Source organism: Balaenoptera physalus (genome assembly GCF_965194825.1).
Source record: "Balaenoptera physalus genome assembly, chromosome: 8".
Classification (NCBI taxonomy): Eukaryota; Metazoa; Chordata; class Mammalia; order Artiodactyla; family Balaenopteridae; genus Balaenoptera; species Balaenoptera physalus.
In genome coordinates this window covers 64,813,022-64,837,328 of record NC_138887.1, presented here as the reverse complement: position 1 = coordinate 64,837,328, position 24,307 = coordinate 64,813,022, and the positions used below count along the sequence as shown (strand labels likewise).

General features: G+C 37.2%; 1 protein-coding gene across 4 annotated transcripts; it reads right to left on the bottom strand.

The window, feature by feature from the left end:
• Positions 1 to 812: 812 nt before the first annotated feature.
• PDK4 (pyruvate dehydrogenase kinase 4) lies at positions 813 to 21,285 on the bottom strand. 4 transcript variants are annotated; one of them, XR_014266420.1, is made up of 12 exons: positions 20,908 to 21,285; positions 19,775 to 19,916; positions 18,509 to 18,580; positions 17,563 to 17,747; positions 17,308 to 17,394; positions 16,781 to 16,858; positions 14,569 to 14,645; positions 12,350 to 12,448; positions 12,037 to 12,147; positions 11,737 to 11,850; positions 10,255 to 10,563; positions 813 to 1,100 (listed from the first exon to the last, which is right to left on the bottom strand). XR_014266420.1 is itself a non-coding variant. In XM_082472025.1 (11 exons), the coding sequence occupies exons 1-11, from the start codon at positions 21,020 to 21,022 to the stop codon at positions 10,420 to 10,422; spliced, it is 1,224 nt and encodes a 407-aa protein (XP_082328151.1). In that variant the 5' UTR covers positions 21,023 to 21,285; the 3' UTR covers positions 8,302 to 10,419. The 4 variants fall into 4 exon arrangements, 1 of the variants encoding a protein (XP_082328151.1); XR_014266421.1 differs by lacking the exon at positions 813 to 1,100 and adding an exon at positions 4,980 to 5,325; XR_014266422.1 differs by lacking the exon at positions 813 to 1,100 and adding an exon at positions 6,185 to 7,061.
• Between the last annotated feature and the right edge of the window lie 3,022 nt (positions 21,286 to 24,307).

Sequence of the window (24,307 nt, the reverse complement as noted above, 5' to 3'; positions counted from 1 at the left end):
GGAGTTAAGAAAAGTTTTTTCATTTCTAAAGATTTGTTAAAAGGCCAAGAAAAATATGTGAAAGAGACCATATGTGGTGCACAAAGCCTAAAATATTTGCTATCTGACCCTTGACAGGAAAAACAAACAAACAGTTTGCTGACCCCTAATCCAGACTCTTGAGTAGGTTACGGGAGAAATCACACAACTAAGCAGGTTAGTCAACAACCTCTCTCCTCTCCCCACTGTACCTAACTATATGTCTCTCATAGCTTATCCTCCTACTCTCTGCAATTATTTTAAAGCTATTTTCTGTCCTCAAACCTCTGATCACTTCATCTTTCCCTTCTCTACAGATAAGCTTTAACAACCAAAACGTGATCTAACTCACATGATTTCCTCTTATTATAATGGAGGACACGTTTTTCCCCCTACCTAGTAAAAATCTCCCCACCTGTGCTCTGACTCATACTTTCCTGCTGTAGTGGACATATGCTTTTGGTTTGCCACCATCCTTTCCTTCGGGGAAACATCTCTACTCATTTTGTGTTATCCTTCTCAGTCTATATGGTTTAAATTGGACCAATTATCACCACACCCCTGTTCCTCTAGCCCCGTGGGTAGGCACATGATTAAGCCTTGGACACTTAGAACATTTCACCCCCATGTTTACATGGGTTGATTCTGAAAAAAGCACCTGACCAAAGGTGGGCCTGGAGACATTCCAAATGTTGTCTTGGAATAAGACCCTTACGTGGAGTTCATTCCAGAGAAACTTCCCCAGTGACGGTCCTGCTGCCTGGTGTCATTCGAACCAATAGAACAAGACTGAATTCTGCTTGTAAGCAGAGGAAAGCTTTATTGTTTGATCAAAGAGAAGAGAGGTGCAAGCTCCCGCTCTAGAGCACACACTTTCCGGGACAGGTTGTAGGAGGGGCTGCTTAATAGGGTTCTTCACAGCAGGGGGAGGGTGGAGTTCTGGCAGGTTGGGCGTGGCTCCACATTGCAGTGCCGGGTGCAGTGTCTTTGCACACAGCCCTCGGCTGCCGTCTTGAACTGCGGTGTCGTGTGCAACCTCAGGTGCAAGGCCTCTGCACACGGCCCCTTGTGAACAAGTGAAACTGGATGAAGCACAAAGGAAAAGAAAAAAAGGTCAGACTTTATTTTATTATCCAGATTCTATTTTTATTTCCCAGGAATTGTTAGTGGGCTTTGCCAGGACGAAACTTGTCATATGGCCCCCGGAAATATTTATTTACATTCCAGAGGGTAAGCGCACAGGATCCTTCCTTTTCTTTCCTGAAGGAGAGTCTGTGTACATTAGGGAACAAAGTTTTTTCTCACTGTCTCACAAAGGGAGGGAGTGGGAGACAGCTGTTCCTCTTCCAGATAAACTCTCAGATTTTGGGGGGGTTCTTCACCTATAGTACAGAGCCCAGTAAGTGTAATGTGATGTCTGGCTCTCACTGAATCACCTTAGGAGGGGGAAAGATTGGGGCCAGGGGAGCTGATGCAGTTTTTACTGTAAGTAAGTATAAATAGTTTGTCCCTGCCCCAGAAATCTTGTATCTAACTCTCAGGATAATATGAATAAATAAAGATATTAATACATATCAATATTTAGAAACCTAATTTCTGTGTTCACAAATAGACGATAATGTCCTTGAGCACAGGAATCGTTGTGATTCATTATGGTATTCCTAGCGCGTGGCAGCATGTGGTGCTTAAGAAATCTTCGTTGATTACTTGTTGAATAAGTAAGTGAATTGCCTCAATGCCTGAAGAATGGTTAAGTGTCATTCAGTTGAAAGCGTGAGCTGGTCTAACAACCCAAGCTTCTAATGGCTCTGCAAGTAGGTAGGGACTTCTGAAAATACTGTCTGAAGTAATACAGGGGCCTGCAGCTGGTGGGTTAGGCTCCTTGTGATGAGGTCAGTGACAGTGGCCCTCTGCCTTGTGGACTAGCTCTGGGTTACACATTTGCATGACCTCAGGCATCCCTCTGACTTGTTGCTGTCCTCCCTGAATTTCTCGAAGAAGGACTGTTTCTTCAGAGCAAAGGCTCTGGAGTACAGAGTGCCTGGAATCAAATCCCAGCTCTGTCCCTTGATAGGGGCAACTTACTGGACTGCTTTGTGGCTCAGTTTTCTATCTGTAAAATGGGTAGGGTAATAACACTACAGATGCTGTGAGGATAAAAGAAGTCCATTTATGCAAAAGAGTTAATAATATAAGGGTTGTTGTGAGGGAAAAATGAATTAATTAATGTAAAATCCTTAGAAAAATATCTGTTACATAATAAATTCTGTAGAATTTTCTTTTTTGCCTACTTAATGTTCAATTTAAAAGGGGTCAGAGAAAGAAGAAAAGTATAGTGAAACCAATTTCTATTCTAATACATGAAATAAATATTTTCTGCCAATGGAAATAATAGCTTAAAAAGATCAAGTCAATATTATAACCAATAGATTATCTGTGGTTAAAAAATTGTTTCTTCAAGCTCAGTGGCAAGTTTTATCCCTAAAATAATTTCCCCCAAATTAGTGCATGGTAAGTAAAATCCTGCCTGGAACTACCTGGACTAGGTAAAAATAAGAATCACATATGACTCTGAACAGAATGCAGGATATATTTTCAGTTACAAACAAAGAACCATTGTCAGACATTCTAAGAAAAAAAAAAAATAAGAAAACATATTCTACTTTCCAGTATGCCAGGGAACTGTTTTCAAAGGCTTTTTAAAAATCGTGTTTTGTGCTTGCTTTTGTTATCATTTGGAGCTCTGCTTTCACAAGATGAAATATGATATTTAGAAGGGGAAAGAGGCTGCCTGGGGAACAACTGAAGCCTAATTGTTATTTTTATAGTTTAAGTCTCTTTTCATCCATTCGACAAACAATTATTGAGAATGTGCCTTGGGCAAAGTGCTATATGTGTTTGTTTATAATGTGCAGTGAGCTAGCTTCTTTTCGGTATTCAGCAGGTGCAGCCTTGTGCAGTGCTCTCAAAGGGACCTAAAAGAGTTAATGGATCTCATTAGCTAACACATGGCATCACCGTCCACCCAGTTTTTGATTGGACAGCATTACCAAAGAGGTCAAGGTCTGCGTTTGATCCCTTCCTGAACAGGTTTTAGCCTTACTCAGCAGTTTCAGGTCAACAGACCATTCTTTGACCTAAAAATCTAATCCCAGCGTCATACTCGGGCAATAGGGCATATTGGAGCAAATTTGTTACTATCATTGATATTGCATGCTCACACTGTGTGACTTCATGTCTGAAGAACAGTACTTTATTTTTATTGCTATCCACTTATTTGTATCGGAACTTAATAGAAGGAAGGATCCAGTATCTAATACTTAAATAACATTATGGATAAAATAGCAAATATCTATATAAATTTTATTATGTGCCAAAGAATGTTATAAATGCTTTACATATATTAACTCATTTGAATTTTCACATTCCTATAAGGAAGGTGCTATAGTATTATCCCCATTTCACAGATCAGAAAACTTAAGCAGAGAAAAGTTATGTAACTTCCCATGGCTATTAAGTGGCAGAGCTGGCATGGAAATATAGGCAGCCTGGCTCCAGAGTTCTACATGTCTGACCAGTATGACACTTGTGTGAAAACCCGCTGTTTTCACTCATCAGTCAACATACCACAGATTCTCTCTTTAATTATTCAAATATTAAATTAATTTCTCATTTAAGAAGATTGTGCTGATTGCTGCACTGTACTTTGTAAATAAACTGACAGTGAGACATATGATCTTAAGATTTTAGTCCACAGAACTGTTTTGATCCTTTTACTATCCTAGTAAATGGCTCTTTGATGCCCCAGATACCACATCTAGACATTCAGACTATATTCAGTTGAGCTCCAATATACCTTTCCCACCTTCTCCCTGGATAGTTTCTTCATGGTCTTTTCCCCACTTCCCCTAAATTGTCCTCTTTCCACCTAGTCACTTTAGCTTGAAATCACCTTTCCTTCTTTAAATTTCTATAGCAGTTAATGTTAGTGAATATGCCTGGCTATGTATATTAGGAATTATGGCATCTCCTCTACTGTTGACTTGGAACTGTTAGTAAAATCTTTGGTCATGATTTAACTTCTCACACGTTTGTGTCTCTTTAACTCTTCAACAGGACTCTAAGCTCCTTGGGGACACAGACCTAGTTTTAAGCCTGAAATAAAAGGTTTAAGTTAGTTTGTATGTATATGTTATAGGCATGATCCATCTGGAAATAAACATGGATCCTTCCCAGACTGAGAAGAAATGCTGAGGGCCCTTGATGTTATGATGGGTGGCTTTGGTTTTAGATCAGTAGAATAATCTTCTCAATCAGGAATTATTTCATTGCTTTTCTCTGTTTTCCCAACTCATCAAAAATATATTAATCAAGAAATATTTTTGATGTGTACTATACATGAGACAGGCTTAACATCATGGTTTTCATATAGGTATGTGTAATTCATGGTCCTGGATTGCAGGGAAAACACAATCTAATTGGGTTTCTGGATTTTATACCTCTCTATAACATTTAACTAGCAACCTTAGGAATTACATGCTAAATACTAAAATGGTCCTGACCACGTGAGAGCTTAGAGGAAGAAGTTGGGAGAGAAGGCACTTTGGACTGGGATGGTCAGTCCATGGAGGGGGAATTTGAGTTGGGTTTAGAAGGTTGAGCAGCTTTTAGGAAAAAGGCAGAGAAGAGAAGGGCATTTCAGGCAGGCATATTTACAATGATAAAAAGGAAAATGTTTGTTGCATATTTAGAAGACAATATACTAAACAGTTCAGTAACAGAAGGTATAGGTTGTAAGGTTGATCGTGTAGGTTGGATTGTAGAAAACTATAAACATCAGATTCTTAGGCACTGGGAAGGCAGCAAAAGATTCTGAGCTTGACAGTGATATTATGCAAAGCCTAGTTTGGACTGAAGAGAAATTGGAGGCACGGTATTCAGTAAAGAATTATTAGAAAATATAGATTCAAAAACTTTATTCATTCATTCATGCATTCATTCATTCATAGATGGACCTAGAGATTATCATACTAAGTGAAGTAAATCAAAGACAAATATCATATGGTATCACTTATATGTGGAATTTAAAAAATGATACAAATGAACTTATTTACAAAACAGAAACAGACTCACAGACTTAGAAAACAAACTTATTGTTACCAAAGGGGAAGGGGGTAGGGATAAATTAGGCGGTTGGGATTAACATATACATACTACTATATATAAAATAGATAATCAACAAGGACTTACTGTATAGCACAGGGAACTCTACTTAATACTCTGTAATAACCTATATGGGAAAAGAACCTGAAAAAGAATAGATGTATGTATGTGTATAACTGAATCACTTTGCTGTACACCTGAAACTAACACAACATTGCAAATCAACTATACTCCAATGTAAAATTAAAATTTAAAAAATAAAGTTCATCACTGTTAATGTATTTTAAAAACTTTATTCATTCATTCGTTCAGTTATGTGAGAGTTCATTTTTTCCCTTACAGTTTTATTAAGATATAACTGACATACAGTACTGCATAAGTTTAAGGTGTACAACATAATGATTTGACCTATATACATCATGAAATAATTACCACAATAAGTTTAGTAAACATCCCTCATTTCATATAAATGTAAAATTAAAGAAATAATCTTTTTGCTTGTTATGAGAATAGATTCAAAGAATTTAGAGTTAAAAGTGTCTTCCTTAAGCAACTAGAATTCACTTAGTTATTTCATATAGGTAGAAGAGAAAACTGGGACTCAAATAGGTAAAGAGAATTGCCTAAGAATATGGTATAAGTTTTTCATTTTAGTTTTCAAATTTTTATTTCATTTTCAGGTCACAAAGCTATAATTTCAAACATATTTTGTTATTCTTAAAAGTGAATTTAAAAGAAAAAGACTGAGTTAAGGGCAATCCTACCAAATACCGAAGTGTATTTTGGGGGCTAGAAACACATTAAAGGGCAGAGTTTTAATGGAATTGATAAACTCAAGACTTTGCCATTTAATAGGCTATATGTCTTATATGTTAAAGCATCCTTTTACATTTATGGAAAATAATATGCTCATAAATAATTCCTAGCTATATTGCATTATTTGACAACCAGTTCTGTGTTATTTTCATTACATTGAATAATAGCAGTAAATATGAGAATGATGTCATAATTTGCTGATAAACTTTATTATTTCATTGCTGGATTTATCACTAAGACAGTTCACATCATTTTCACATCATTTAATAGATTCAACATGTTTTCAAGGCTACTGACATTTCTGTTGATTCTGAGTGGCTTTTTATGTTTATTTGCACTTCAGTAGGAACTGAAAAATCTCATTAAAAGACAGTTGCTCATTTCCATTAAGATGCCATGAAATATGAATGGTGATTTTTTTTTCATCTGAGTCCAAGGTGAACAAGAAGGAAGAATACTAATAAAATCTGAAATACCAACCCATTTGCTCAAGAAATTTTGTTAGTTAGTTATAACTTTTATCCATTATTTAATTTCTTTTGAAATATGTGATAATTTTTAATGGCCAAAGGCCACCAATGTAGAGCTACTTTAAACAAGATCAGTTGTGATTTTTCTGGCTTGGAAAAATATTCCAGAGTTTCTGCAATGTTGTAAAACTTTCTGAATACCACTGAAAGCATAAAATCTTATAAAATTCGATGTATGTTTGTTTAACACAGAGTTCCAATCTGCTTTTAAACGCTGCGATGCTGTTCTAAAGGCAGAGGTTTATTTATGTATTTATTCATGTATCCATCCAGGAAATGTGTATTGAGAGCCTAAGTAACTGTGATGCAAGGTAAAAAGTAAAAAAAATCCCCTAAAAGATGTATGGATAGAATGCTAATGCAGATAGAAGCCTACTGCTCTAAGTGTTCATGGTGGAGGGTTGGGGACCTCTTACATAAGCTCCTGTGAAATTATGAAAATTCCTCAATAGTTTCATCAAGACAGACCGAAGTGACCTGGAGATTTCATGCATATTTGCAGTGTTGTTACACATCTAAGTGTAAGTACGGTACCTGAAAGCATAGTAGGAGAATAAAGAAATTATAAGGCCAATGCTTAAGCTACTAGGTCACAATAATCTCTCTTTGCACATGTTATTGTAGTTAAGATCAAATGCTCTTACCATTTCGAGCCAAATTTGAAATTTGGGAGAAATGGTGTAAAGATAGTTTTAATGAAAATTCAGCCCACTTTGTTGAACTTGAAAATTAGTATCCTTTGGGGGTACACACATTGAGTCAAAAAGATGTACATGTCCATAAATGGAGAATTGTGGGACTTGAAGTCTTGCAGTTTTTGTGGAAATGGGGATGAAGGTTCTGAGCCCAGGGCACATGCTAACCCCCTACCTCCCAAGTTGCTTAATTCAAGGGAACTGTACAGCTAATCCCTTGTGTGTAGGTATGTACGAGTGTGTCCTCTTGGGCTTCCTTTAGACACAGTGCAGTACTTCCTTGACAGAAGAAGAAATGAAGGTAGTCAAAGTGAAGAAGCATGTCATTGCTGAAGGGCTTCAGTATAGGTTCTTTAGGGTCTAATGCCGTAGTTGATGGCATTTTTTTATTTACATATGATTATTCTGACAAGATTTTGGAATTTAGTTATGACAAACTTATTCCACTAATTTTATTTTATTCTAATTGCTTTTCTTTCTTCCCTCCTTCCCTTCCTTTCTTCCTTCCTCCCTCCATTCCTTTTTTATTTGTTTTTTTGCAAAACTTTGCAATAAGGGCATTACGGAGGTAGGCAGAGAATGTTGTGATAGCAAAGATAAAACATGTCACCACTTAATTTAGTACTTCCTATCCTATTTCTACCCTACTATTATTCAGATATTTAATCTAGAAATTGTTTGGGAACCTAAATTATCTAGGTAATTATTTTGATACTCCAATGTATTTGCTGTGTAAATACAGTCACTAAGTGAGACTCTTAAGTAAATTTACAAAAAAAAAATGTAGAGAGTACATGCATTGGAAAAACAATTATTGAATTTCTTCATGTAGATAAACACACATTGTACTATGTGTTATTGGAGCATAACCAAGAAAGCAAAGGAGAACCAGAAATTTCTGGAATGCTATAAAGTATCTTTTGTTTAAAAATTAAGATTTTAAGGTTTTTTTTTTTTTTTAAAGGCTATACCCCATATGTAGCTAAATTAGACTTGGTGTAAAGTGAGGAAAAACTTTACCTCAAATTCTTCTTAGTACTTTCCATTAATTTGAGAAAAGAACTTTAAAAGATTACATCTACCATTATAATAAAAAATATTTATTATAAAAATTGTCACATTTCTCTGTACATAACCTAGACACAAAAACACAGTTTATACATTAATAATTTAAGTGGGCCTGAACATTCAGTTTCCATCCACTAGAATCCTAAAGCTCTTCCATAGATTTCACAAATACCAATGTGGACTATTTCTATTTTATAGAACTCCATTTTCACAGTTGATGTTATTGAGATACCAACATTTCTTTTTCTCTTGTGTTTTAAAGATAGTTCACGTGTTTGAGTTAACTATTAATCAACTGCTTTAAATCTTTGGTAAATACAAGAATTTACATGCAAAAATGTTTAAATTTTTGAAAAGTCAAATAACCTACTGCAAACAGTTCTGTGTAATCAATAAATGCATGAGCCAGCAAGAAAAGTCACTTCCAGGACTTCTGATGATAACATCTGAAATCCACAACAAATAGTTTGAGGCTTCTATGGCCACTACCAGAAGCACCACAACACTAGGCCATAAGAAAATTAAACACAAATGTTAAATTCAACATACATAGACAGTGCTGATTATTTTACAGAACTGGAAATGCTAGTTTTTTTCCGATATCCCGGTTTAAAACAGCACTTTGACACAGAAGAGTTTATTATCTCATAAAAGCCTGTTCTCTTGCAAGAGTGAGAGAACCATTTAAAGAAGCCATACCGTTTTGAAAGACACCAGTTCATTCTCTTGCAAATAATTTATCCACGATAATATGGGTCATTTCTTGAAATAATTTGTGGGGAATAAAGCAAGATGCTTGCCTTCAGCTTCCCTCCCTCCTTCCTTCCCATCTTTCTTCCCTCCCTTCCTTCCTTCCTACTTTCCTTTGTCTTTTCGTTTCTTCTCTAAGAGGAATGTGCTAGACTGCCCTGTCAACCTGCATATTATACTTGAACTCCCCCAAAGTTCCATATGCATTACAGCTTTCATACATTAGCTCTCATTCACAATGATTCACAAATGAAAGCATCAGCATCGATAGCATGAAGACCTCTTACTTGCAGGCTATTTGTTAAAAATACTCTAAGAAGTATTTAAATTCTAATGTTCTTGAGCTATTTGTTAATTACAAATTTTTTACCAGACATGTTAATGGTGAAGTGTAGAGAATACAATATATAAAAAATACATCTCTTTAAGCCTAGAAAATAGATGCCTTTGGATTACCACCACTGCAGTGTAGAGAACAGCCCTTCCTACTGAGTTAGGTTCTGAATGCATGATTTCTTTCCCTAACACTGGTTTTTCCAATCTACTTCTGTTTCATTTATAAACAAAGCAAGGTGAGATTTTGCTATCACTTTGGTAATTCTTCTCTCCCTCCAACCGCCAACATCCTGAATTCAGTGCATATTTTAAAATTCAACCAAGACAAGACACCTGGCAATAAGTGTTCACTTCTTATTTGAGGTGTGAACAGGAAAAGCAGCATAATAAAGGCACTGTATTTATCAGAAGGGGCTTTCTTCTGAGTTTTTACATAGGCCCATGCCTTGGCTGCAACTTTGAATAAAATGTGTTGGCTCATACCTCCTCATTCAAAGTAAATGTTATTTCAGTCACTGGCTTTTCATCTCTAGAGTGCATAGATATATATGAAATGTATGTTTACATACATTTCTATAATCATATAGTATAAAATAAGCCCTAGTCCTTTGAATGACAGGAAAGTACTGGTACGTTGACACTTGATAATCCATAAATACCAATATCTTATAACATCAACCAGTGGCCTAAAATATCAGTCGTTGAAACTGCTAGCCTACATCTTCACTTCTCACTCTTTCCCATTCTTGTTGATAAAGAGATGTAAAACTGAGGCTTATTTCTTCTTCAGGATTTGATATAAACTCATATGTTATTCTAAGTTCAGAGAATAAAGAGCTGGCCAGCCATGAACTCCTGTAGTCCCGCACTCTGCTCACCTGGGTCACAGAAAGGAGCTTTCTTCCTCTTCACATCAGTGTTCTGATCAAGTTTTTGTTGCTGTTGTTTGTTTTTGAGAAAACAAGAGTTCACACGCAAACATTCAGGAAGCAGCACTGGCATAGACCCACTTTGATCCCTTAAAGCGTCCTGAGGGTCCCTTCTCACACAGCCACTTTTTCCTTTGCCAGGTTCTTTGGTTCCTTGCTTGGGATACACCAGTCACCAGCCTCGCTGCTCGTCTGATAATGTTTGAAGGCTGATTTGTTAAAGACTGGGAGTGTTTCTACAGACTCAGAAGATAAAGCCTCAAAGAAGGGGGAGAAAAAACCAAAGAAATTATTCATCACATAATTTGTACCTGAAGTGATTATTCAAAATAAATTCAGAGGTAAGTATTCAAACATTCAAATACATTCTTTTAATTGATTTAGTAATAAGAGCACACCAGAGTCCATGGTATGCTAGGCACTGTATAAAATAAAACTGAAAAATAAATATTATCTGCACCCCATAGGGGCTGAAATAATATATATACAGTTATAAATTAGGTAACAGTATTTGTGTTCAATAGTTACACATGTCCCTTGTTTGGATATTGCTGATGCCATACAGTTGGATAGCAGTAGGCAAATAGGTTTTCCAGGCAAAACCTTTGTATGTGTGATAAAGTGAGAGTCCTAACCGGATACTATTGATCTATTAAAATCTGATACTATAAATCTATAATATGTTAACCTTTTCCAATACTTTGAAGACATTTTTACTATTTAAGAAATGAATAGCTATTTCAGGTGTTGTAAGACCATGCGGCAAATGGTCCCATTTTCCCTTGCACAAAATGGGAGCCTAGAAGCTTAATGTTTTAGTTGTTAATAACTGTGAATATATTTTCATTTGAAATAGTTGGCAAATGATTAACAGCATCAGGACAGTGACCTTAACAAATAAATTGAGGCTTTATCAGAAATGGAAAAAACATGTACCGAATTTTAAAGTTTAAACAGGAAATGCCAGGCACCCCACTGACAGCTTCTGAGCAGTCAGCTTTCCTCTCCCTGGATGTCTAACAAGGTCAGCTTAAGGTCTTGAGTATCTTGATATCAGTTGTTTTCTAGGCTGAAATATTATTAGCATATATGTATTTCCCACAAGTCTAAGTAAAACAAAAGTATAGCTATTCTTACAGATGCCGATAGGATTTGCCTTAAAAAATTCAAATGAGCATCTCCTCACTCAGAAACTAATGCCCTTCTTGGGAAACAATTTTGCTTCATTGAGCCTGGCCCACTTCCTTTTTGATACGTTACCACATTAAATATTAAATAATATATCTACACATACCAAATAGAAAATATAATGACTTGTGGTCATTATTTGCACTAACTCAGTTTGGGTATTCACTGTGGACCGTAGAACTCAGGGCTGTAAAAGAAGAGTCTTTTCAGAAATATGATTTTTTTATTGGATTTAAAGGATACCTTTAAGTAGATGACAGCATCTGTTCCATATCCTGGCAAAGAGTAGAGATTTAGATCTCCTTGAAAGTACTTGGCATAGAGACGAGAAATTGGCAAGCCATAACCAAAACCAGCCTAGAAGGGAAAGATCAGTTATTGACAAAGTGGTGAACATGATCATAGGAATACAACATGCTTTCTCATAACCCCCATGCCCTATTTAACTAAATTGATTAACTTGCCTAAATACTTCCTTGTAATCCTTGCTCTACATTTAGAAGTAGGCGGCTGGAATGAACTTAGCCATATAATTGGTCTTACCAAAGGAGCATTCCGGGAATTATCCATCACAGGCGTAGGTGCAGTAGAGTACGTGTAACTAAAGAGCCGGTCAATGATCCTCAGGGGAACACCACCTCCTCTATCTGAAATCTTAAACAAACAAACCAGTCATCAGAGCTATACATTAAAAACAATACGCATTTGTGTTTACATTAAAATGTCTTTCCTTCATTTAAAAGTCACCTGGTGTACATGACTTTGATCTATTGTTCAAAGCAGAGAGCTTTATTATTATTGACTCTTTTAAAAATTCTCTTAAGAAAGACTCAAAAGAAAAACAGAGAATGGTTACCTTAATTGTAAGATCTTCTTTTCCCAAGACAACAATCACCTCAATTGGTGTCAGGGAAGGCCAATTTTCCTGGTGTTCAACTGTGGCCCTCATTGCATTCTAAAGAAAACAAAACCGTAAGGAATTCAATGGCAGGAGGATGAGGGACAATAAATAACTGTTTTTTATGTTTAAAATAAAAGCAGCACAGAGGGTAATTCAAAGTTCTTATTTTATTTTTTTATTAGTAAAATAGCTCTGTAAATAGCCATTTATGATTGTGTCATGCAGGAGGTATAATGAAAAATATTCATTTACCATGTAATATAGCTACTGGGAGTAATGTCTAATGGAAAAACAATTCTGCTACCTGTCAAGTTCTTATTTGTAAGCTTAATTTAAATGTAGAAATTGGTTTTTATAGTCCATTTCCTGGCTTTCTCTTTTCTGCCTTTCCATTACATTTTACATCTAAGCACCAAAGACTATTACATAACAAATAAACAGTGAATCATTGAACCAATTTATTGGCTTTTATAAAATTTGCTGGGAAAAGGTTGTTACTATTTAAAAGGATAGTAAATAATTCTAAATTAAATTTCAATTTGCATTTGATTATCATCTTAACTTTTACCAATGATGGCAAAATAACTGTATGAGTTGGACCATTCAATTTAAAAGTAAATCAAATCAACAGAAAAGCATCTTTTGTCCCTTAACAGAGAAGAAGCTCAAACAAGTTTTCAGATAAGTAGATGAATCTCATACAGATAAAGTTTTGGTTTATTTTACCCATTTTCCTCTCTACCCTTCTTCTGATAGGTTATCTGCTTTCTGGTTTCTATATAATAATGTTAAGCTCTAAGCATTAGCTGAAGAGAAATAAAATAGATCAGATGTTTGTAGTACAATCAATACCTCATTGCATTAACATTAGAATAAGTTAGGAAACAGTAGGTTCTGGGAAGAGTTACATCAGAATTAGAAGCGGATTTCACTTTTTTTGAAGACTTCCTCCTCTCCAGTCCAGGGGACTCTTAGGAACCATCACAAAGCTTCAAGTGTTTTTCTATCTTTTGGTGCAAGTATAGCGTTTCAGTTTGGGCTTAGAACCCGGGACAGGATTTGATTCTTAGTACCTGGCTGTCCCAGACCAGTAACATCCACAGCCTCTAAGAGCTTGTTAGAAATGCAGATTCTCAGGTCAAGAGTGTCAGAATCTCTGGGACAGGCTTAAGCATCTGTGTTTTAAAAGCTCTCTAGGCGATGCTAATGCACACGAACGTCTGAGAAGCCCTACCCTACTGTTTTGCTATGAAAGTGTGGACCATGGATCAGCGGCATCACCTGTTAGCTTATTAGAAGTTCGTGGGGCTTCCCTGGTGGCACAGTGGTTAGGAATCTGCCTGCCAGTGCAGGGGACACGGGTTCGAGCCCTGGCCTGGGAAGATCCCACATGCCGCGGAGCAACTAAGCCCGTGAGCCACAACTACTGAGCCTGCGCGTCTGGAGCCTGTGCTCCGCAAGGGGAGAGGCCGCGACAGTGAGAGGCCCGCGCACGGCGATGAAGAGTGGTCCCCGCTCTCCGCAACTGGAGAAAGCCCTTGCACAGAAACAAAGACCCAACACAGCCAAAAATAAATATAAATAAATAAATAAATTTATTAAAAAAAAAAAAAAAAAAAAAGAAGTTCGTAACCTCAGGCCCAATCCCAGACCTACTGAAGCAGAATCTGACTTTTAACAAAACCCCCAGGTGATTCATATTCACATTAAAGTAGATCACTGAAGGAACTGACTGTCCTTTGAGTATATTCTAGTCATAGGTTGGGACCGTGCCACCTCCAGTAATTCTGGACCTGAACCTCTGGATTTAGAGTTGGATCGGCCTATGGGGATGGAGATAACAAGGCCTCAGTCACTGAAGCATTCACCCCACGACCTTCCTTCATGAATGCATGAATGACTAGTGCTTTGTTGGACACCTGAAAAAATAATGGGAACAGGGAGCATTGAGATATAGTGAATCATATTGTGCATTCTCACATACATGTTGATGCTACAAGGAACTGCATGTACCCTTTCAAACATTAACTGTAGCTTCTTTCTGTTAGGACACAGAAGCATGCCTGGGAGAAGATAGCGAGGCTCCTGTTTAGTAGGGAACGATAAAGGAAATAAAAATGTAACCAGTTAACATTTAAAAAAAACAAAATTGCAATTATTGTGAAGTGTCTTACCTTGAATAGTTCAAAGAGCATATGATGAAGGTGAGACGAAACATACACGATATGAATTGGTTGGCCTGGAAATTTTCCTAGAAAAAATTAAGCTAATTTAGAATCGCTAAACAAATATTTCATTAAAATAAACTTTCATATCTATTTGATTAATATTTTAGATTTAAACAGAATTGGAATACTCCCCATCCTCCTCACTCTAAAATCCTACCTTAGAAGCCTCCCTTTAAACAGTAAACACAACTGGCTTATGTTCAAAATGCTATTACAGTTGCTACCTTGTGCTCTATGATTAATTTTTGCAGTTCTCCACAAATGCATAAAGTCAGATAAATGTAAAACAAGGGTGCTCTAAATTAGATGACATGGATTAGTTATTTCTACTTTCAAAACTTTTGTACTGGACAATTGCAGAGTTAAAATTATATGCATCTTAAAAAAGAAGAAAAATGTAAGTCTACAGTATAACATCAAAATTGATGCTAGCTAGCTATAATTTTCATAATTTTAATGCATGGGAAAATAACACATCTGATTATTCTTTTTTTTAAATTAATTTATTTAATTTTTTGGCTGCATTGGGTCTTTGTTGCTGTGCGCAGGCTTTTCTCTAGCTGTGGAGAGCGGGGGCTACTCTTCGTTGTGGTGCGCGGGCTTCTCATTGAGGTGGCTTCTCTTGTGGAGCACGGGCTCTAGGCACGTGGGCTTCAGTAGTTGTGGTTCACAGGCTCTAGAGCGCAGGCTCAGTAGTTGTGGCACACGGGCTTAGTTGCTCCACGGCATGTGGGATCTTCCTGGACCAGGGCTCGAACCCATGTCCCCTGCATTGGCAGGTGGATTCTTAACCACTGCGCCACCAGGGAAGCCCCATCTGATTATTCTTGATTTTTAGCAACTAAACATAAAATCCCATAGGCTAAATATGCTTAAATTTCACCAAGAGGCTAAAGAAAACAGAAACAAAAACCTCGTAATACTCTGAAAAGAAAAATAAAAGTATTATTCTTTGGTGTTCCAGGCCTTGGCAAAGTTTGAATCAGAAAAACAAGGTCTGGCACAATTCCCTCCTTATTTCATCAAACAGTTCAAGCAGTTTATCTACAAGTATTATGCAACAATGCTGTTAATTCTTAAAAATATTTTTCAATCTTTATTTGTACTCCTACTTTTAGTTTAGCAATCCATTACATTTCCCTATCCCCAATCCATGAGTTAAGCTACTCTTAATTTGAGCAACTTGATTTTAATTCTCACCACCAACAAACATTGTTCCTGTATAACTATTACTTGAAAAAGATGTTTACTTTGAGTTGAAAGGAGGTTATTCCAATTTAAGTGTACTGTCTTGCTTTGAGAAGCAACTATGGGATAAGATAAAAACAGTGCCTTGCATTCATCCTGTAATTACTTCATTCAGTATGGTTAGACCTTATCCTTTTAGGTACCCTAGAGTTGAAGCTATTGAAGTATGCTCTGCTTCCAAAACAGTGATATATACTTATAGTGAAAATTTAAAAAGAAAAATTGGTAAGAACATTTAACATCTACCTTCTTAAATATTTAAGTGTAAAATATAGTATTGTTAACTGTAGGAATGGTGTTGTACAGCAGATCTCTAGAACTTATTCATCTTGCATAACTGAAATTTTATACCCACTGAATAGCAACTCCCCATCTCTCTGCTTCCTTCAGCCTCTGGCAACCACCATTCTACTCTCCTCTTCTATGAGCTTGACTATTTTTGATACCTCATATAAGTGCAATCACATAGTATTTGTCCTTCTATGACTGGCTTCTTTCTTATAGTGCAATTTAAAGTGTTTTTGTTTTCAGATCTGATAAGTAACCTCTTTAGGAGCGTATCTCCACTACCAAGTGGTTCCTGCTAATCTGACCTCCTTATTCCTGTATTCTGTAGTAAGCAATCTTTCTTTGATCAAAGATATTGGAACTTAGCTGCTACTCTAAATCCTAAATTATCTGTTCAAACCATTCTTCTTATGAATTTTCATTAGCAACTGAATATACTCAATTGCAACTTTCCAGCTGAGATAAAGAGAACCTTGGCTTCAAAAAAAAATGTGTACAAATTCTAGGCAAGTTCAGAAGGCAAAAAATGAACACGGACATTGCTTTGTATTTACAAGTAGTAATCATACTGGGAGAACACTGAATTTTCCATAGATAAAAATATATTTAATTTATAGCTTACCATTCACTTGTGTGAGCTTTAATTCTGGAGATGTTAAATAATACTGATTACAGAGCATCTTGGAACACTCAAAGGCATCTGGAATGGAAGGGTTTTTTTCCATAATGATTAAGTGAATTTATGCCAAGTAAAATTTTCAAGTGATCTTCAGTGTATACACTACCCTTAATCCAAAATATTCATTAGAGTACAGGTTTATGTGTATGGAAAAATAAATTTTTAATATTTTATTGAAGAAAAAAATGAACACAGTGTTTAAGTTATAGCTGTTGCTATAGGAATATGTGCACTTCAGATATCAAATATATGAGAATATGGCACATTAGCTATTGATGTTTGGCTTTTTTATAATATTATAAGTGAATATTTAAACACTTGACTCTCAAAAACAAAGGACCTTCATTACAGTATTTATAAAAACATAAATGGAGCACTCTGAATAGTAATTCAGAGTCACCTCAACAGTAAATATGTCAATCCGATAATGTACATTTTCAATAAGGGAAATGCAGGAACCTAGAAATTACCTTGGACCACTGCTGCCACATCACAGTTTGGATCAATGCTTCCAATGTGGCTTGGGTTTCCTGTCTGTAAGTCACTAAATATAAGGACTGTTGAAAAACAAAAACAAAGAATATTGTTATAAAAATCAGGATAATAATGATTAGAACTACCTCTGAGAAAGAATGTGATCCACCAAGTAGTGAAATATCTACTTAGAGTATGGCTTATATTCTACACCCATCTCTATATGTCATGACCATGATGAACTAACTTACTGTGCTGGTTCATCAGCATCCGGGTAGAAATACGGTTCATGTAAAATCGATCCAAGAAATACTGAAGATTTTGATTGGTGGTTGGGTCAACTGTACAGGCATCTTTATACTCTAGGATTCCTTGTGCCATTGTAGGAACTACATTATGGTGTCTATTTCGAACTTTGATGAGAGTATCTACAAAACTAAGCCAAAACACATTTATGGTTAGTAGAAGTTCAAATAAGTTTCATTAATTTATATTTCTTAGATTACTTCAAAGAAGGTAAAGCCTTTCTCAAGTACCCATCCAAACAAATCAAATCATACAATGTTTGGATGAAGCTTTATTAAGACTCTCACTACAGATTCTTTGACTACAGTAGAGGAGATAGCTTCATAAACAGATTTATTTTGCTTTTAGCTTACATGTAAAATATCAGCTCTGTGACTGGTATGTTCATTCCAGTTGTTCACTAAGCTTTCTCTTTAAAAAAATAATTAAAAAAATAAGTAAATATTAAAGATGGCTCTAGAATGCCATTGTGAAAAAAACTTCAAATTCCTTGTAAGATTTAGAAAAGATTCTTATTTCTCATTCTTATAGCTAGAAACTGTCAATTACTCTGAAAAAAAAATGTGTACTCTACAATGACACCAACATGCATTGATATTATGTAACAGTAAATCCTTCTATAAATCTAATCATCATACTAAATTTAGAGTAAAAATAGATTTCCTTTTTTTAAAAAGTCCTCTACACTTTTCATCCTCAGCATCATTTCCAATGCCATAATTCTCTATTGCTTTTAAAAAACCAACAAGCCAAAACTTGTCATTTGTAAGGGAGTAGTTATTTATTATTCAGGATACTATTATAAATTATCCTTTAAGTGAGGTCTTAAAAAAATCTAATGTTTAGAAATAGTCAAAGTTTTAGACACTTATTCTAATGCATAAAACTTACTCTGATAATGTTTTCTGGTCCTTTGGGCTTTTCTCGTGGAATTCCACCAACTCCATCAGGCTCTGGATATACCTGTAAAGCGACAGGTGTGCTTTAAGTTTTAAAATTGAATAGTCACTTACAAGTGGTTGAAAACAGATTGCTTTTTTCCAAATGATTTGAAGAGAGAACGTATTATGTTTAAAATTAAAACTTTCCTCCAAGACATTTGGAAAACATGTCTTAGAAAAAAGAAAGCTACAAATTTAACCCTCAACTTTCTAACTAAAAATTTATGTTTAACTATCCTAGATCACTATTCAGTTTTCTGTTTTGTTTGTCAAATGTCTTTATTTTTATAGCAAAAGCATTTAGAAATGACTTTTACAGAAAGGCTTCATATTTTTTTCCTCCTGTGTTCATTCACAGGTGAATAGAAGTCTTGAAAGCAGCAGTAAATACTATGGATTGAATATGTTTCAGATTGCAATTGTTTAATGGGTGCATAGTACATATATTTCTTAAATCAACAAACAAAAAGTTGTACAGTCAGTGGGTTAGGGTGAAGGTCTGGTGCATATCTGCCTCAGTGCATAACCTGGCTCTGTTCTCTGAAAATCTGCTCCTTTGGTTTACCTACGCTCTCTAAGTCAGTATCCTTATTTGCAAAAGGAGATAATTACACTGAGTGCTGGCTGTGTGCCTGGTACTGTTCTAAGTGCTTTTAAAATGGATTACCTCATTTAATTACACTCAAATATCCCTTTGAGACATATACTTTATTCTCCTCAATAATAGATGGGGGAATTGAGGCCTAGAGATAAGACACTAGGCAAGGATTCCACAACTAGGAAAAGAGGAAGGCATGATTTGATCCCGGGCCTGCTTTGTTAATTGGTTTGTAAGTAACAAAGATTAGGCCCTCTCTAAATAGTAGTCATTTGTATCTATTTCTAGGGCAGGATTCTTTTTGTAATATCAAACTGTCTTTTATTATTTTAAATACAAACTAATATTGTAACTGTCAATTATTTTTCATATTGTCTTCTAAAGTAAAAATTATATTGTGAAAGTATCTACTTTTTCAGGGTAAAAATGTCTGTTTATAGCTTTATAACTGCCCTTATGATAACTTACCCTAAATTAATAGAAAATTCTTTACATCTTTCAAAATAGTTAAGCTTCAGAACACCTGTTTTCCAATTATGATGTCAATACATTGTAAGAATTCATACTCAGATAACTATCTTAAAACTAGAGATTGTTTCAGAATGTTTTACCACTTACCAGCTTTTAACTAATTGCACTGAAGAGGTATTTACTAATCCATCAGGGAGGATATAAATTTCCTTCAGGATATTGGCTAGCCTCACAGGCAACTCTTGTCTCAAAAACACAAAAGAGGTTCTTTCACATGCGTTTTCTGAGCCTGTAATAAACAGCATTTGTTTAGTTTTTGGAAAAAAGTATATCTAAATTATATATTTGAGTAGCATTAACTATGTAATATTGAACACACATATATATGTTACAAAATTATATTTCACTCTCAGTTGGGTAACTGCTTGTAGATACTTTAAGAGTAAGCATCTTCTTCTTTATTGTCTTTTGTCTTTCTTTCTTTCTTAAAAAGTGACCAAATATGAGAATTAGTGTTTTCTCTTTTGATGAGGATTCACTTCCAAGAAGTCATAATATCCCAAGGCTCTTAGTATTCATAAAAGAATGCAGGATTTAGTCAAATCACAATGTCAGGGAGACAACATCATTCACAGAGTTCTAGATATGAAACTGTGGTGAGGGGAAAAGGGGTGGGGTGGGAGTCCTGATGTTTCCAGACTAGTGATAAATAATACCACATTTAAATCCTTGAAATTTTCTTTATAAGATTTCTGCAGAAAGTTTGTAAATATTTTCAGCAGTAATGCAAATATATAGATAACGATAAAGCTAAAGAGACAAAGAAATTTGTTAGGACTACAGAGAGATGAACCCTGTGGAGGGGTGGAGGGTGGCTAAAGGATAAAATCTCAGTTAATTCAAAGCTACTTTATAATATTAGGTATGTTCTCCAAGAAGTACTATGCAGTGAAGGAGGGGATGAAGTTTCCACTTCATTGTTAAATGGTGACTGAAAGCAAGAAGTATTTTGACAGAAAACTTTGGACAGAAAAGAAGAGGAAAGATGAGCTCAAACCATCCAGCACCAGCGGGGCTGCAAGTGGCGCTGACCTGCAGGCACAAACTGTCAGGAAGAAGGCAGATCTAAGAAAGGCAAGGTGTGCTGGCTTCGAGGTTCCAGGGTTCAGCAGGAAAGCGGACCCCAGGTGTTTTAAGTAATGAGTCCAGCCCTCCCTACACCGGGTCTGAAAGTTAAGGCAGCTCCCCAGTCCCCGCCCGGGCCCTACGTCCCCGCTCACCGAAATCCAGCAGCTGCTTCATGGACAGCGGGAACGGGCTGTAGCGCGAGAAATGCTCGACCTCGCGGGGTACCAGGGAGCCGGCGCTGCGCATCACGAAGCGTACCGCCTTCATCTTGATGCCCACCGTTCCTGGCACGAGCTGGGGCTGGTGTGTGGGGTGAAGGCTGCGGGGAGCAGGACCTGGGGCCTTAGAAGGGGCGGGGCGCGTTCGGATGGGGAGAGCAGGTGGCTGGCGGGCTCGTGCTCCCCGGCCTGGGCTGAGGTTCGGGGGTGCTTCGCGGTGGAGGAATCGGGTAGTGACGCGATGGAGCAGTAGGTAGCTTGAGACTCAAGTTCGTGTCCAGTCACCACCCGCCGCCTCCCGAGGTTTTATTTGTTTCCCTGCCCCCCGCCCCCCGCATCCCCCGCCCGCGAAGCTCCAACCGGGAGGAGCCGCTGGAACTGGGAGAGCTTCCTGAGCTTGGAGCCGCGCCCGTCAGCTCGGATAAAGAACTTTGGGCCCCGCCTCCAGGACGCGGAGGCCTGGCGCCCGAAGCTGTGAGGGGTAAGGGGACAGCAGGAAGCCAAAGCGGCCGTCAGGAGGTTCGTGGGCTCAAGATCAGCCACTTGGGACAGGACCCCGGATAGCGTGGGCTGGGGCCAGCCCAGACTCGACCTTGTTTACAAGTGAGAGGCTGTCTCAATGTCACGCATTCCAAGCCAGAAGCTATTTCCAAGAATCTGGGCTCGGAGATGTCATTGGTCCTTGCTCGGTGCGGGGCTTTTACAGTAGCTAATCAGCTGCGTCCAAAAGTATGGGCTTCTCTGCCATTGGACAGCGAAAAGAATAAACAGCCTAGCGTTCTTACAGCGTTTTCTCCGTCGGTGAATAGCGCAAGTCGGGAACTGGAAGTTCCTTTTGCTGGGACTTGAGGAGCAGCCCAAAGTACGTTTACTTTTTCTTGTGGCGATAAAAAGCCATCAGTTTGTTTCCTTCCAGTAATACATTCCCTCCATTAGGCTTAACTCTTTTAATTAAAAACAAGATTTAAAAGGGAGTAATTTGTCAGTTTGACTCTTTTTTTTTTTTCTCCAGAGAATTTGCTCACTCTGTCCTCCTGTATGAAATGTCCTTTATCCAAATCTTTGCTTAAGACATTATTTTATACCAGTAAATGTCCAGCACAAACTATGTGCTGCAAGATATCTTTCCTGGTTGCCTCTCCCTGCTCTTTCTTCCAAATATGGCTTTTGTCACTTATGACATTATATTGTAGCTATTTATGTTCTTGTTTTGTCCCTTTCTGAACCCTCTCCCCTGAAAGAGATCAGGTTTGGGACCATGTCTGATGCATCTTTCTGATTTCTACTCTGCTTTGTTGCTACTCAAGCTTAGACAGTTGTGGAAACATGGGGAAAGTTCCAAATTGCATCTCCACTTGGAGATAGGTTTTGATACCACTATGATTTATATCTTTGTATTCTGAATCCTTTTTTACATATGTGCATAGCTCCATGAAACAACAACAACAACAAAAATGTTCAAGAAGTCAAAAGACTAAAACTCTCTCTGATGAAGCAATTTAAGGTAAAAACATCCCTTCCTTTTTCTTTAATACATCCTAAGAACAGAAGTAAAAGAAAAGCATTCATTTGCTTTTCTTACCCTGTGTGTGGGATCTGGAATAGGCAAAAATATAGACTACAGAGAATTCTACTCTTTAATCTGCAGAGGAAAGGCAATGGAAATGATGCATTATAAGCAGGTTTAATTTAGGAAAGCCCCATTGATCACTTGACCTGACTTCCCCTGCAGTACTCCCATATGTGTGGTGGGGTGATTAAAGATCAGGTGAAGTCATATGATGTTCATAGAGATGGCTAAGGGCTAAATGTGAACCAAGGTCACCAAACTTTTGTGTGCATGTCATCACATCCAGCAATATTTACCAGGTTATTCTCACAGTACATTACATTCTTCTCTGTCATTTGTCTATGACAGGAACTGTTGTTTTGAATGGCAACAGTTATGGTAACTGGGCTGGGATAGACAGGTCAAGTTCTGTACCCAGTTGGCTAAGGTGCTATGTATTACCGTGATTAGAATGTGACCTGGAAAGAGAGTTGCATTTCTATTCTCAGGCTGACCTCAGAACTTGGAGGTGATCCAGTTGCTATAAAAGTAAAGGAAAGGGAATTATTTAGGAGCAATGGGTATGGACAAATCTGCACATTCATTTGAGTAAAGGGTAGAGCTTCAAGAGCGCAAGTCACACTTTTGCCAAAGGACTGGGCATGTCCAATGGAACAAAATGCATCAAGACCCTAAAGAGAAGCCCATTCAACTTTTCCACCTCTAGGAGCATATTCCAAGGAAGCAATTAAAAATATACATAACAGGAACTTCAGAAACCATGATGGAAAGATGAACAGATTTGACTACAGAATATTTAAAGTTAAAAAAATGAACAGCATACTTGGAGAAAATATTTTCAAAGTATATAACAGACAATTGATTTTTTAAGAAATGGCTATTTCAACACAGAACAAAATAGACATGATCTGTTCCCTCATGGAGATTTTAGACTTGTGGGGGGAACAGGCATTACAAAAGCAAACGGACAATGAGGGTTATGAAGAAAATTCATATGAAGAATATAATTGGCTGTAACTACCTTAGATTTGTGGGCAAGGAAGGTCTCTCTGAGAAAGTAACAATTATAAGAGATGGAGCAGCCTGCCATTGGGGCACGAGAAGGGACTACTGGTGAAAGCATGTTGGTGAAGAGATTGAGGAAAGCAAGGCCTAAATCAGTATTTGGTCTCTGATGTTTCTTATAACTGGTGCTTTTAGAGGATGCTGAGTATCAGGAGTTGGACTGGATGCACTGGGGGCCACAAAACCATTTTCTCTCAAGTATCTCAGACTAATAATAGTGGGTGATAGAAAACAATGGTCAATTTTTTTTTAATTTATGGGACTTTTATTTAATCCCCAGAGCAAAAAAATTACAATCAATGCACTAGAAAACAGTTCATAAGAGAGATTTGATCAGTGTGTCAAGTTGGTGGGGACGCTAGCAGCACTCAGGCGTGTTTGGAGGAGGCGCTGTGTTGGAGGTCAGGGAATGCTTTCTTTCAGGGCTGGCTTTTGAGACAACCTTAGAAGGATGAGGAAGTTTTTGGCAAATTACTGGTAGACAGTGTGGAAGGATGTCTAAGCCAGACAAAAAGCACAGATGTACAAGCTAGGGATATAGTAGAGAAATAATGACTAGTTTACCAAAGTGGGGAGGAAATGCAAGATTGGGTTATATCATGAAAGCCTTAAATGCTGGTATGAGGACTTCGCTATTCCTGGAGTAGGCAACATGGAACTGTTGAAGTCTTTTAGGCAACAAGCAATGTGCTCCCTGCA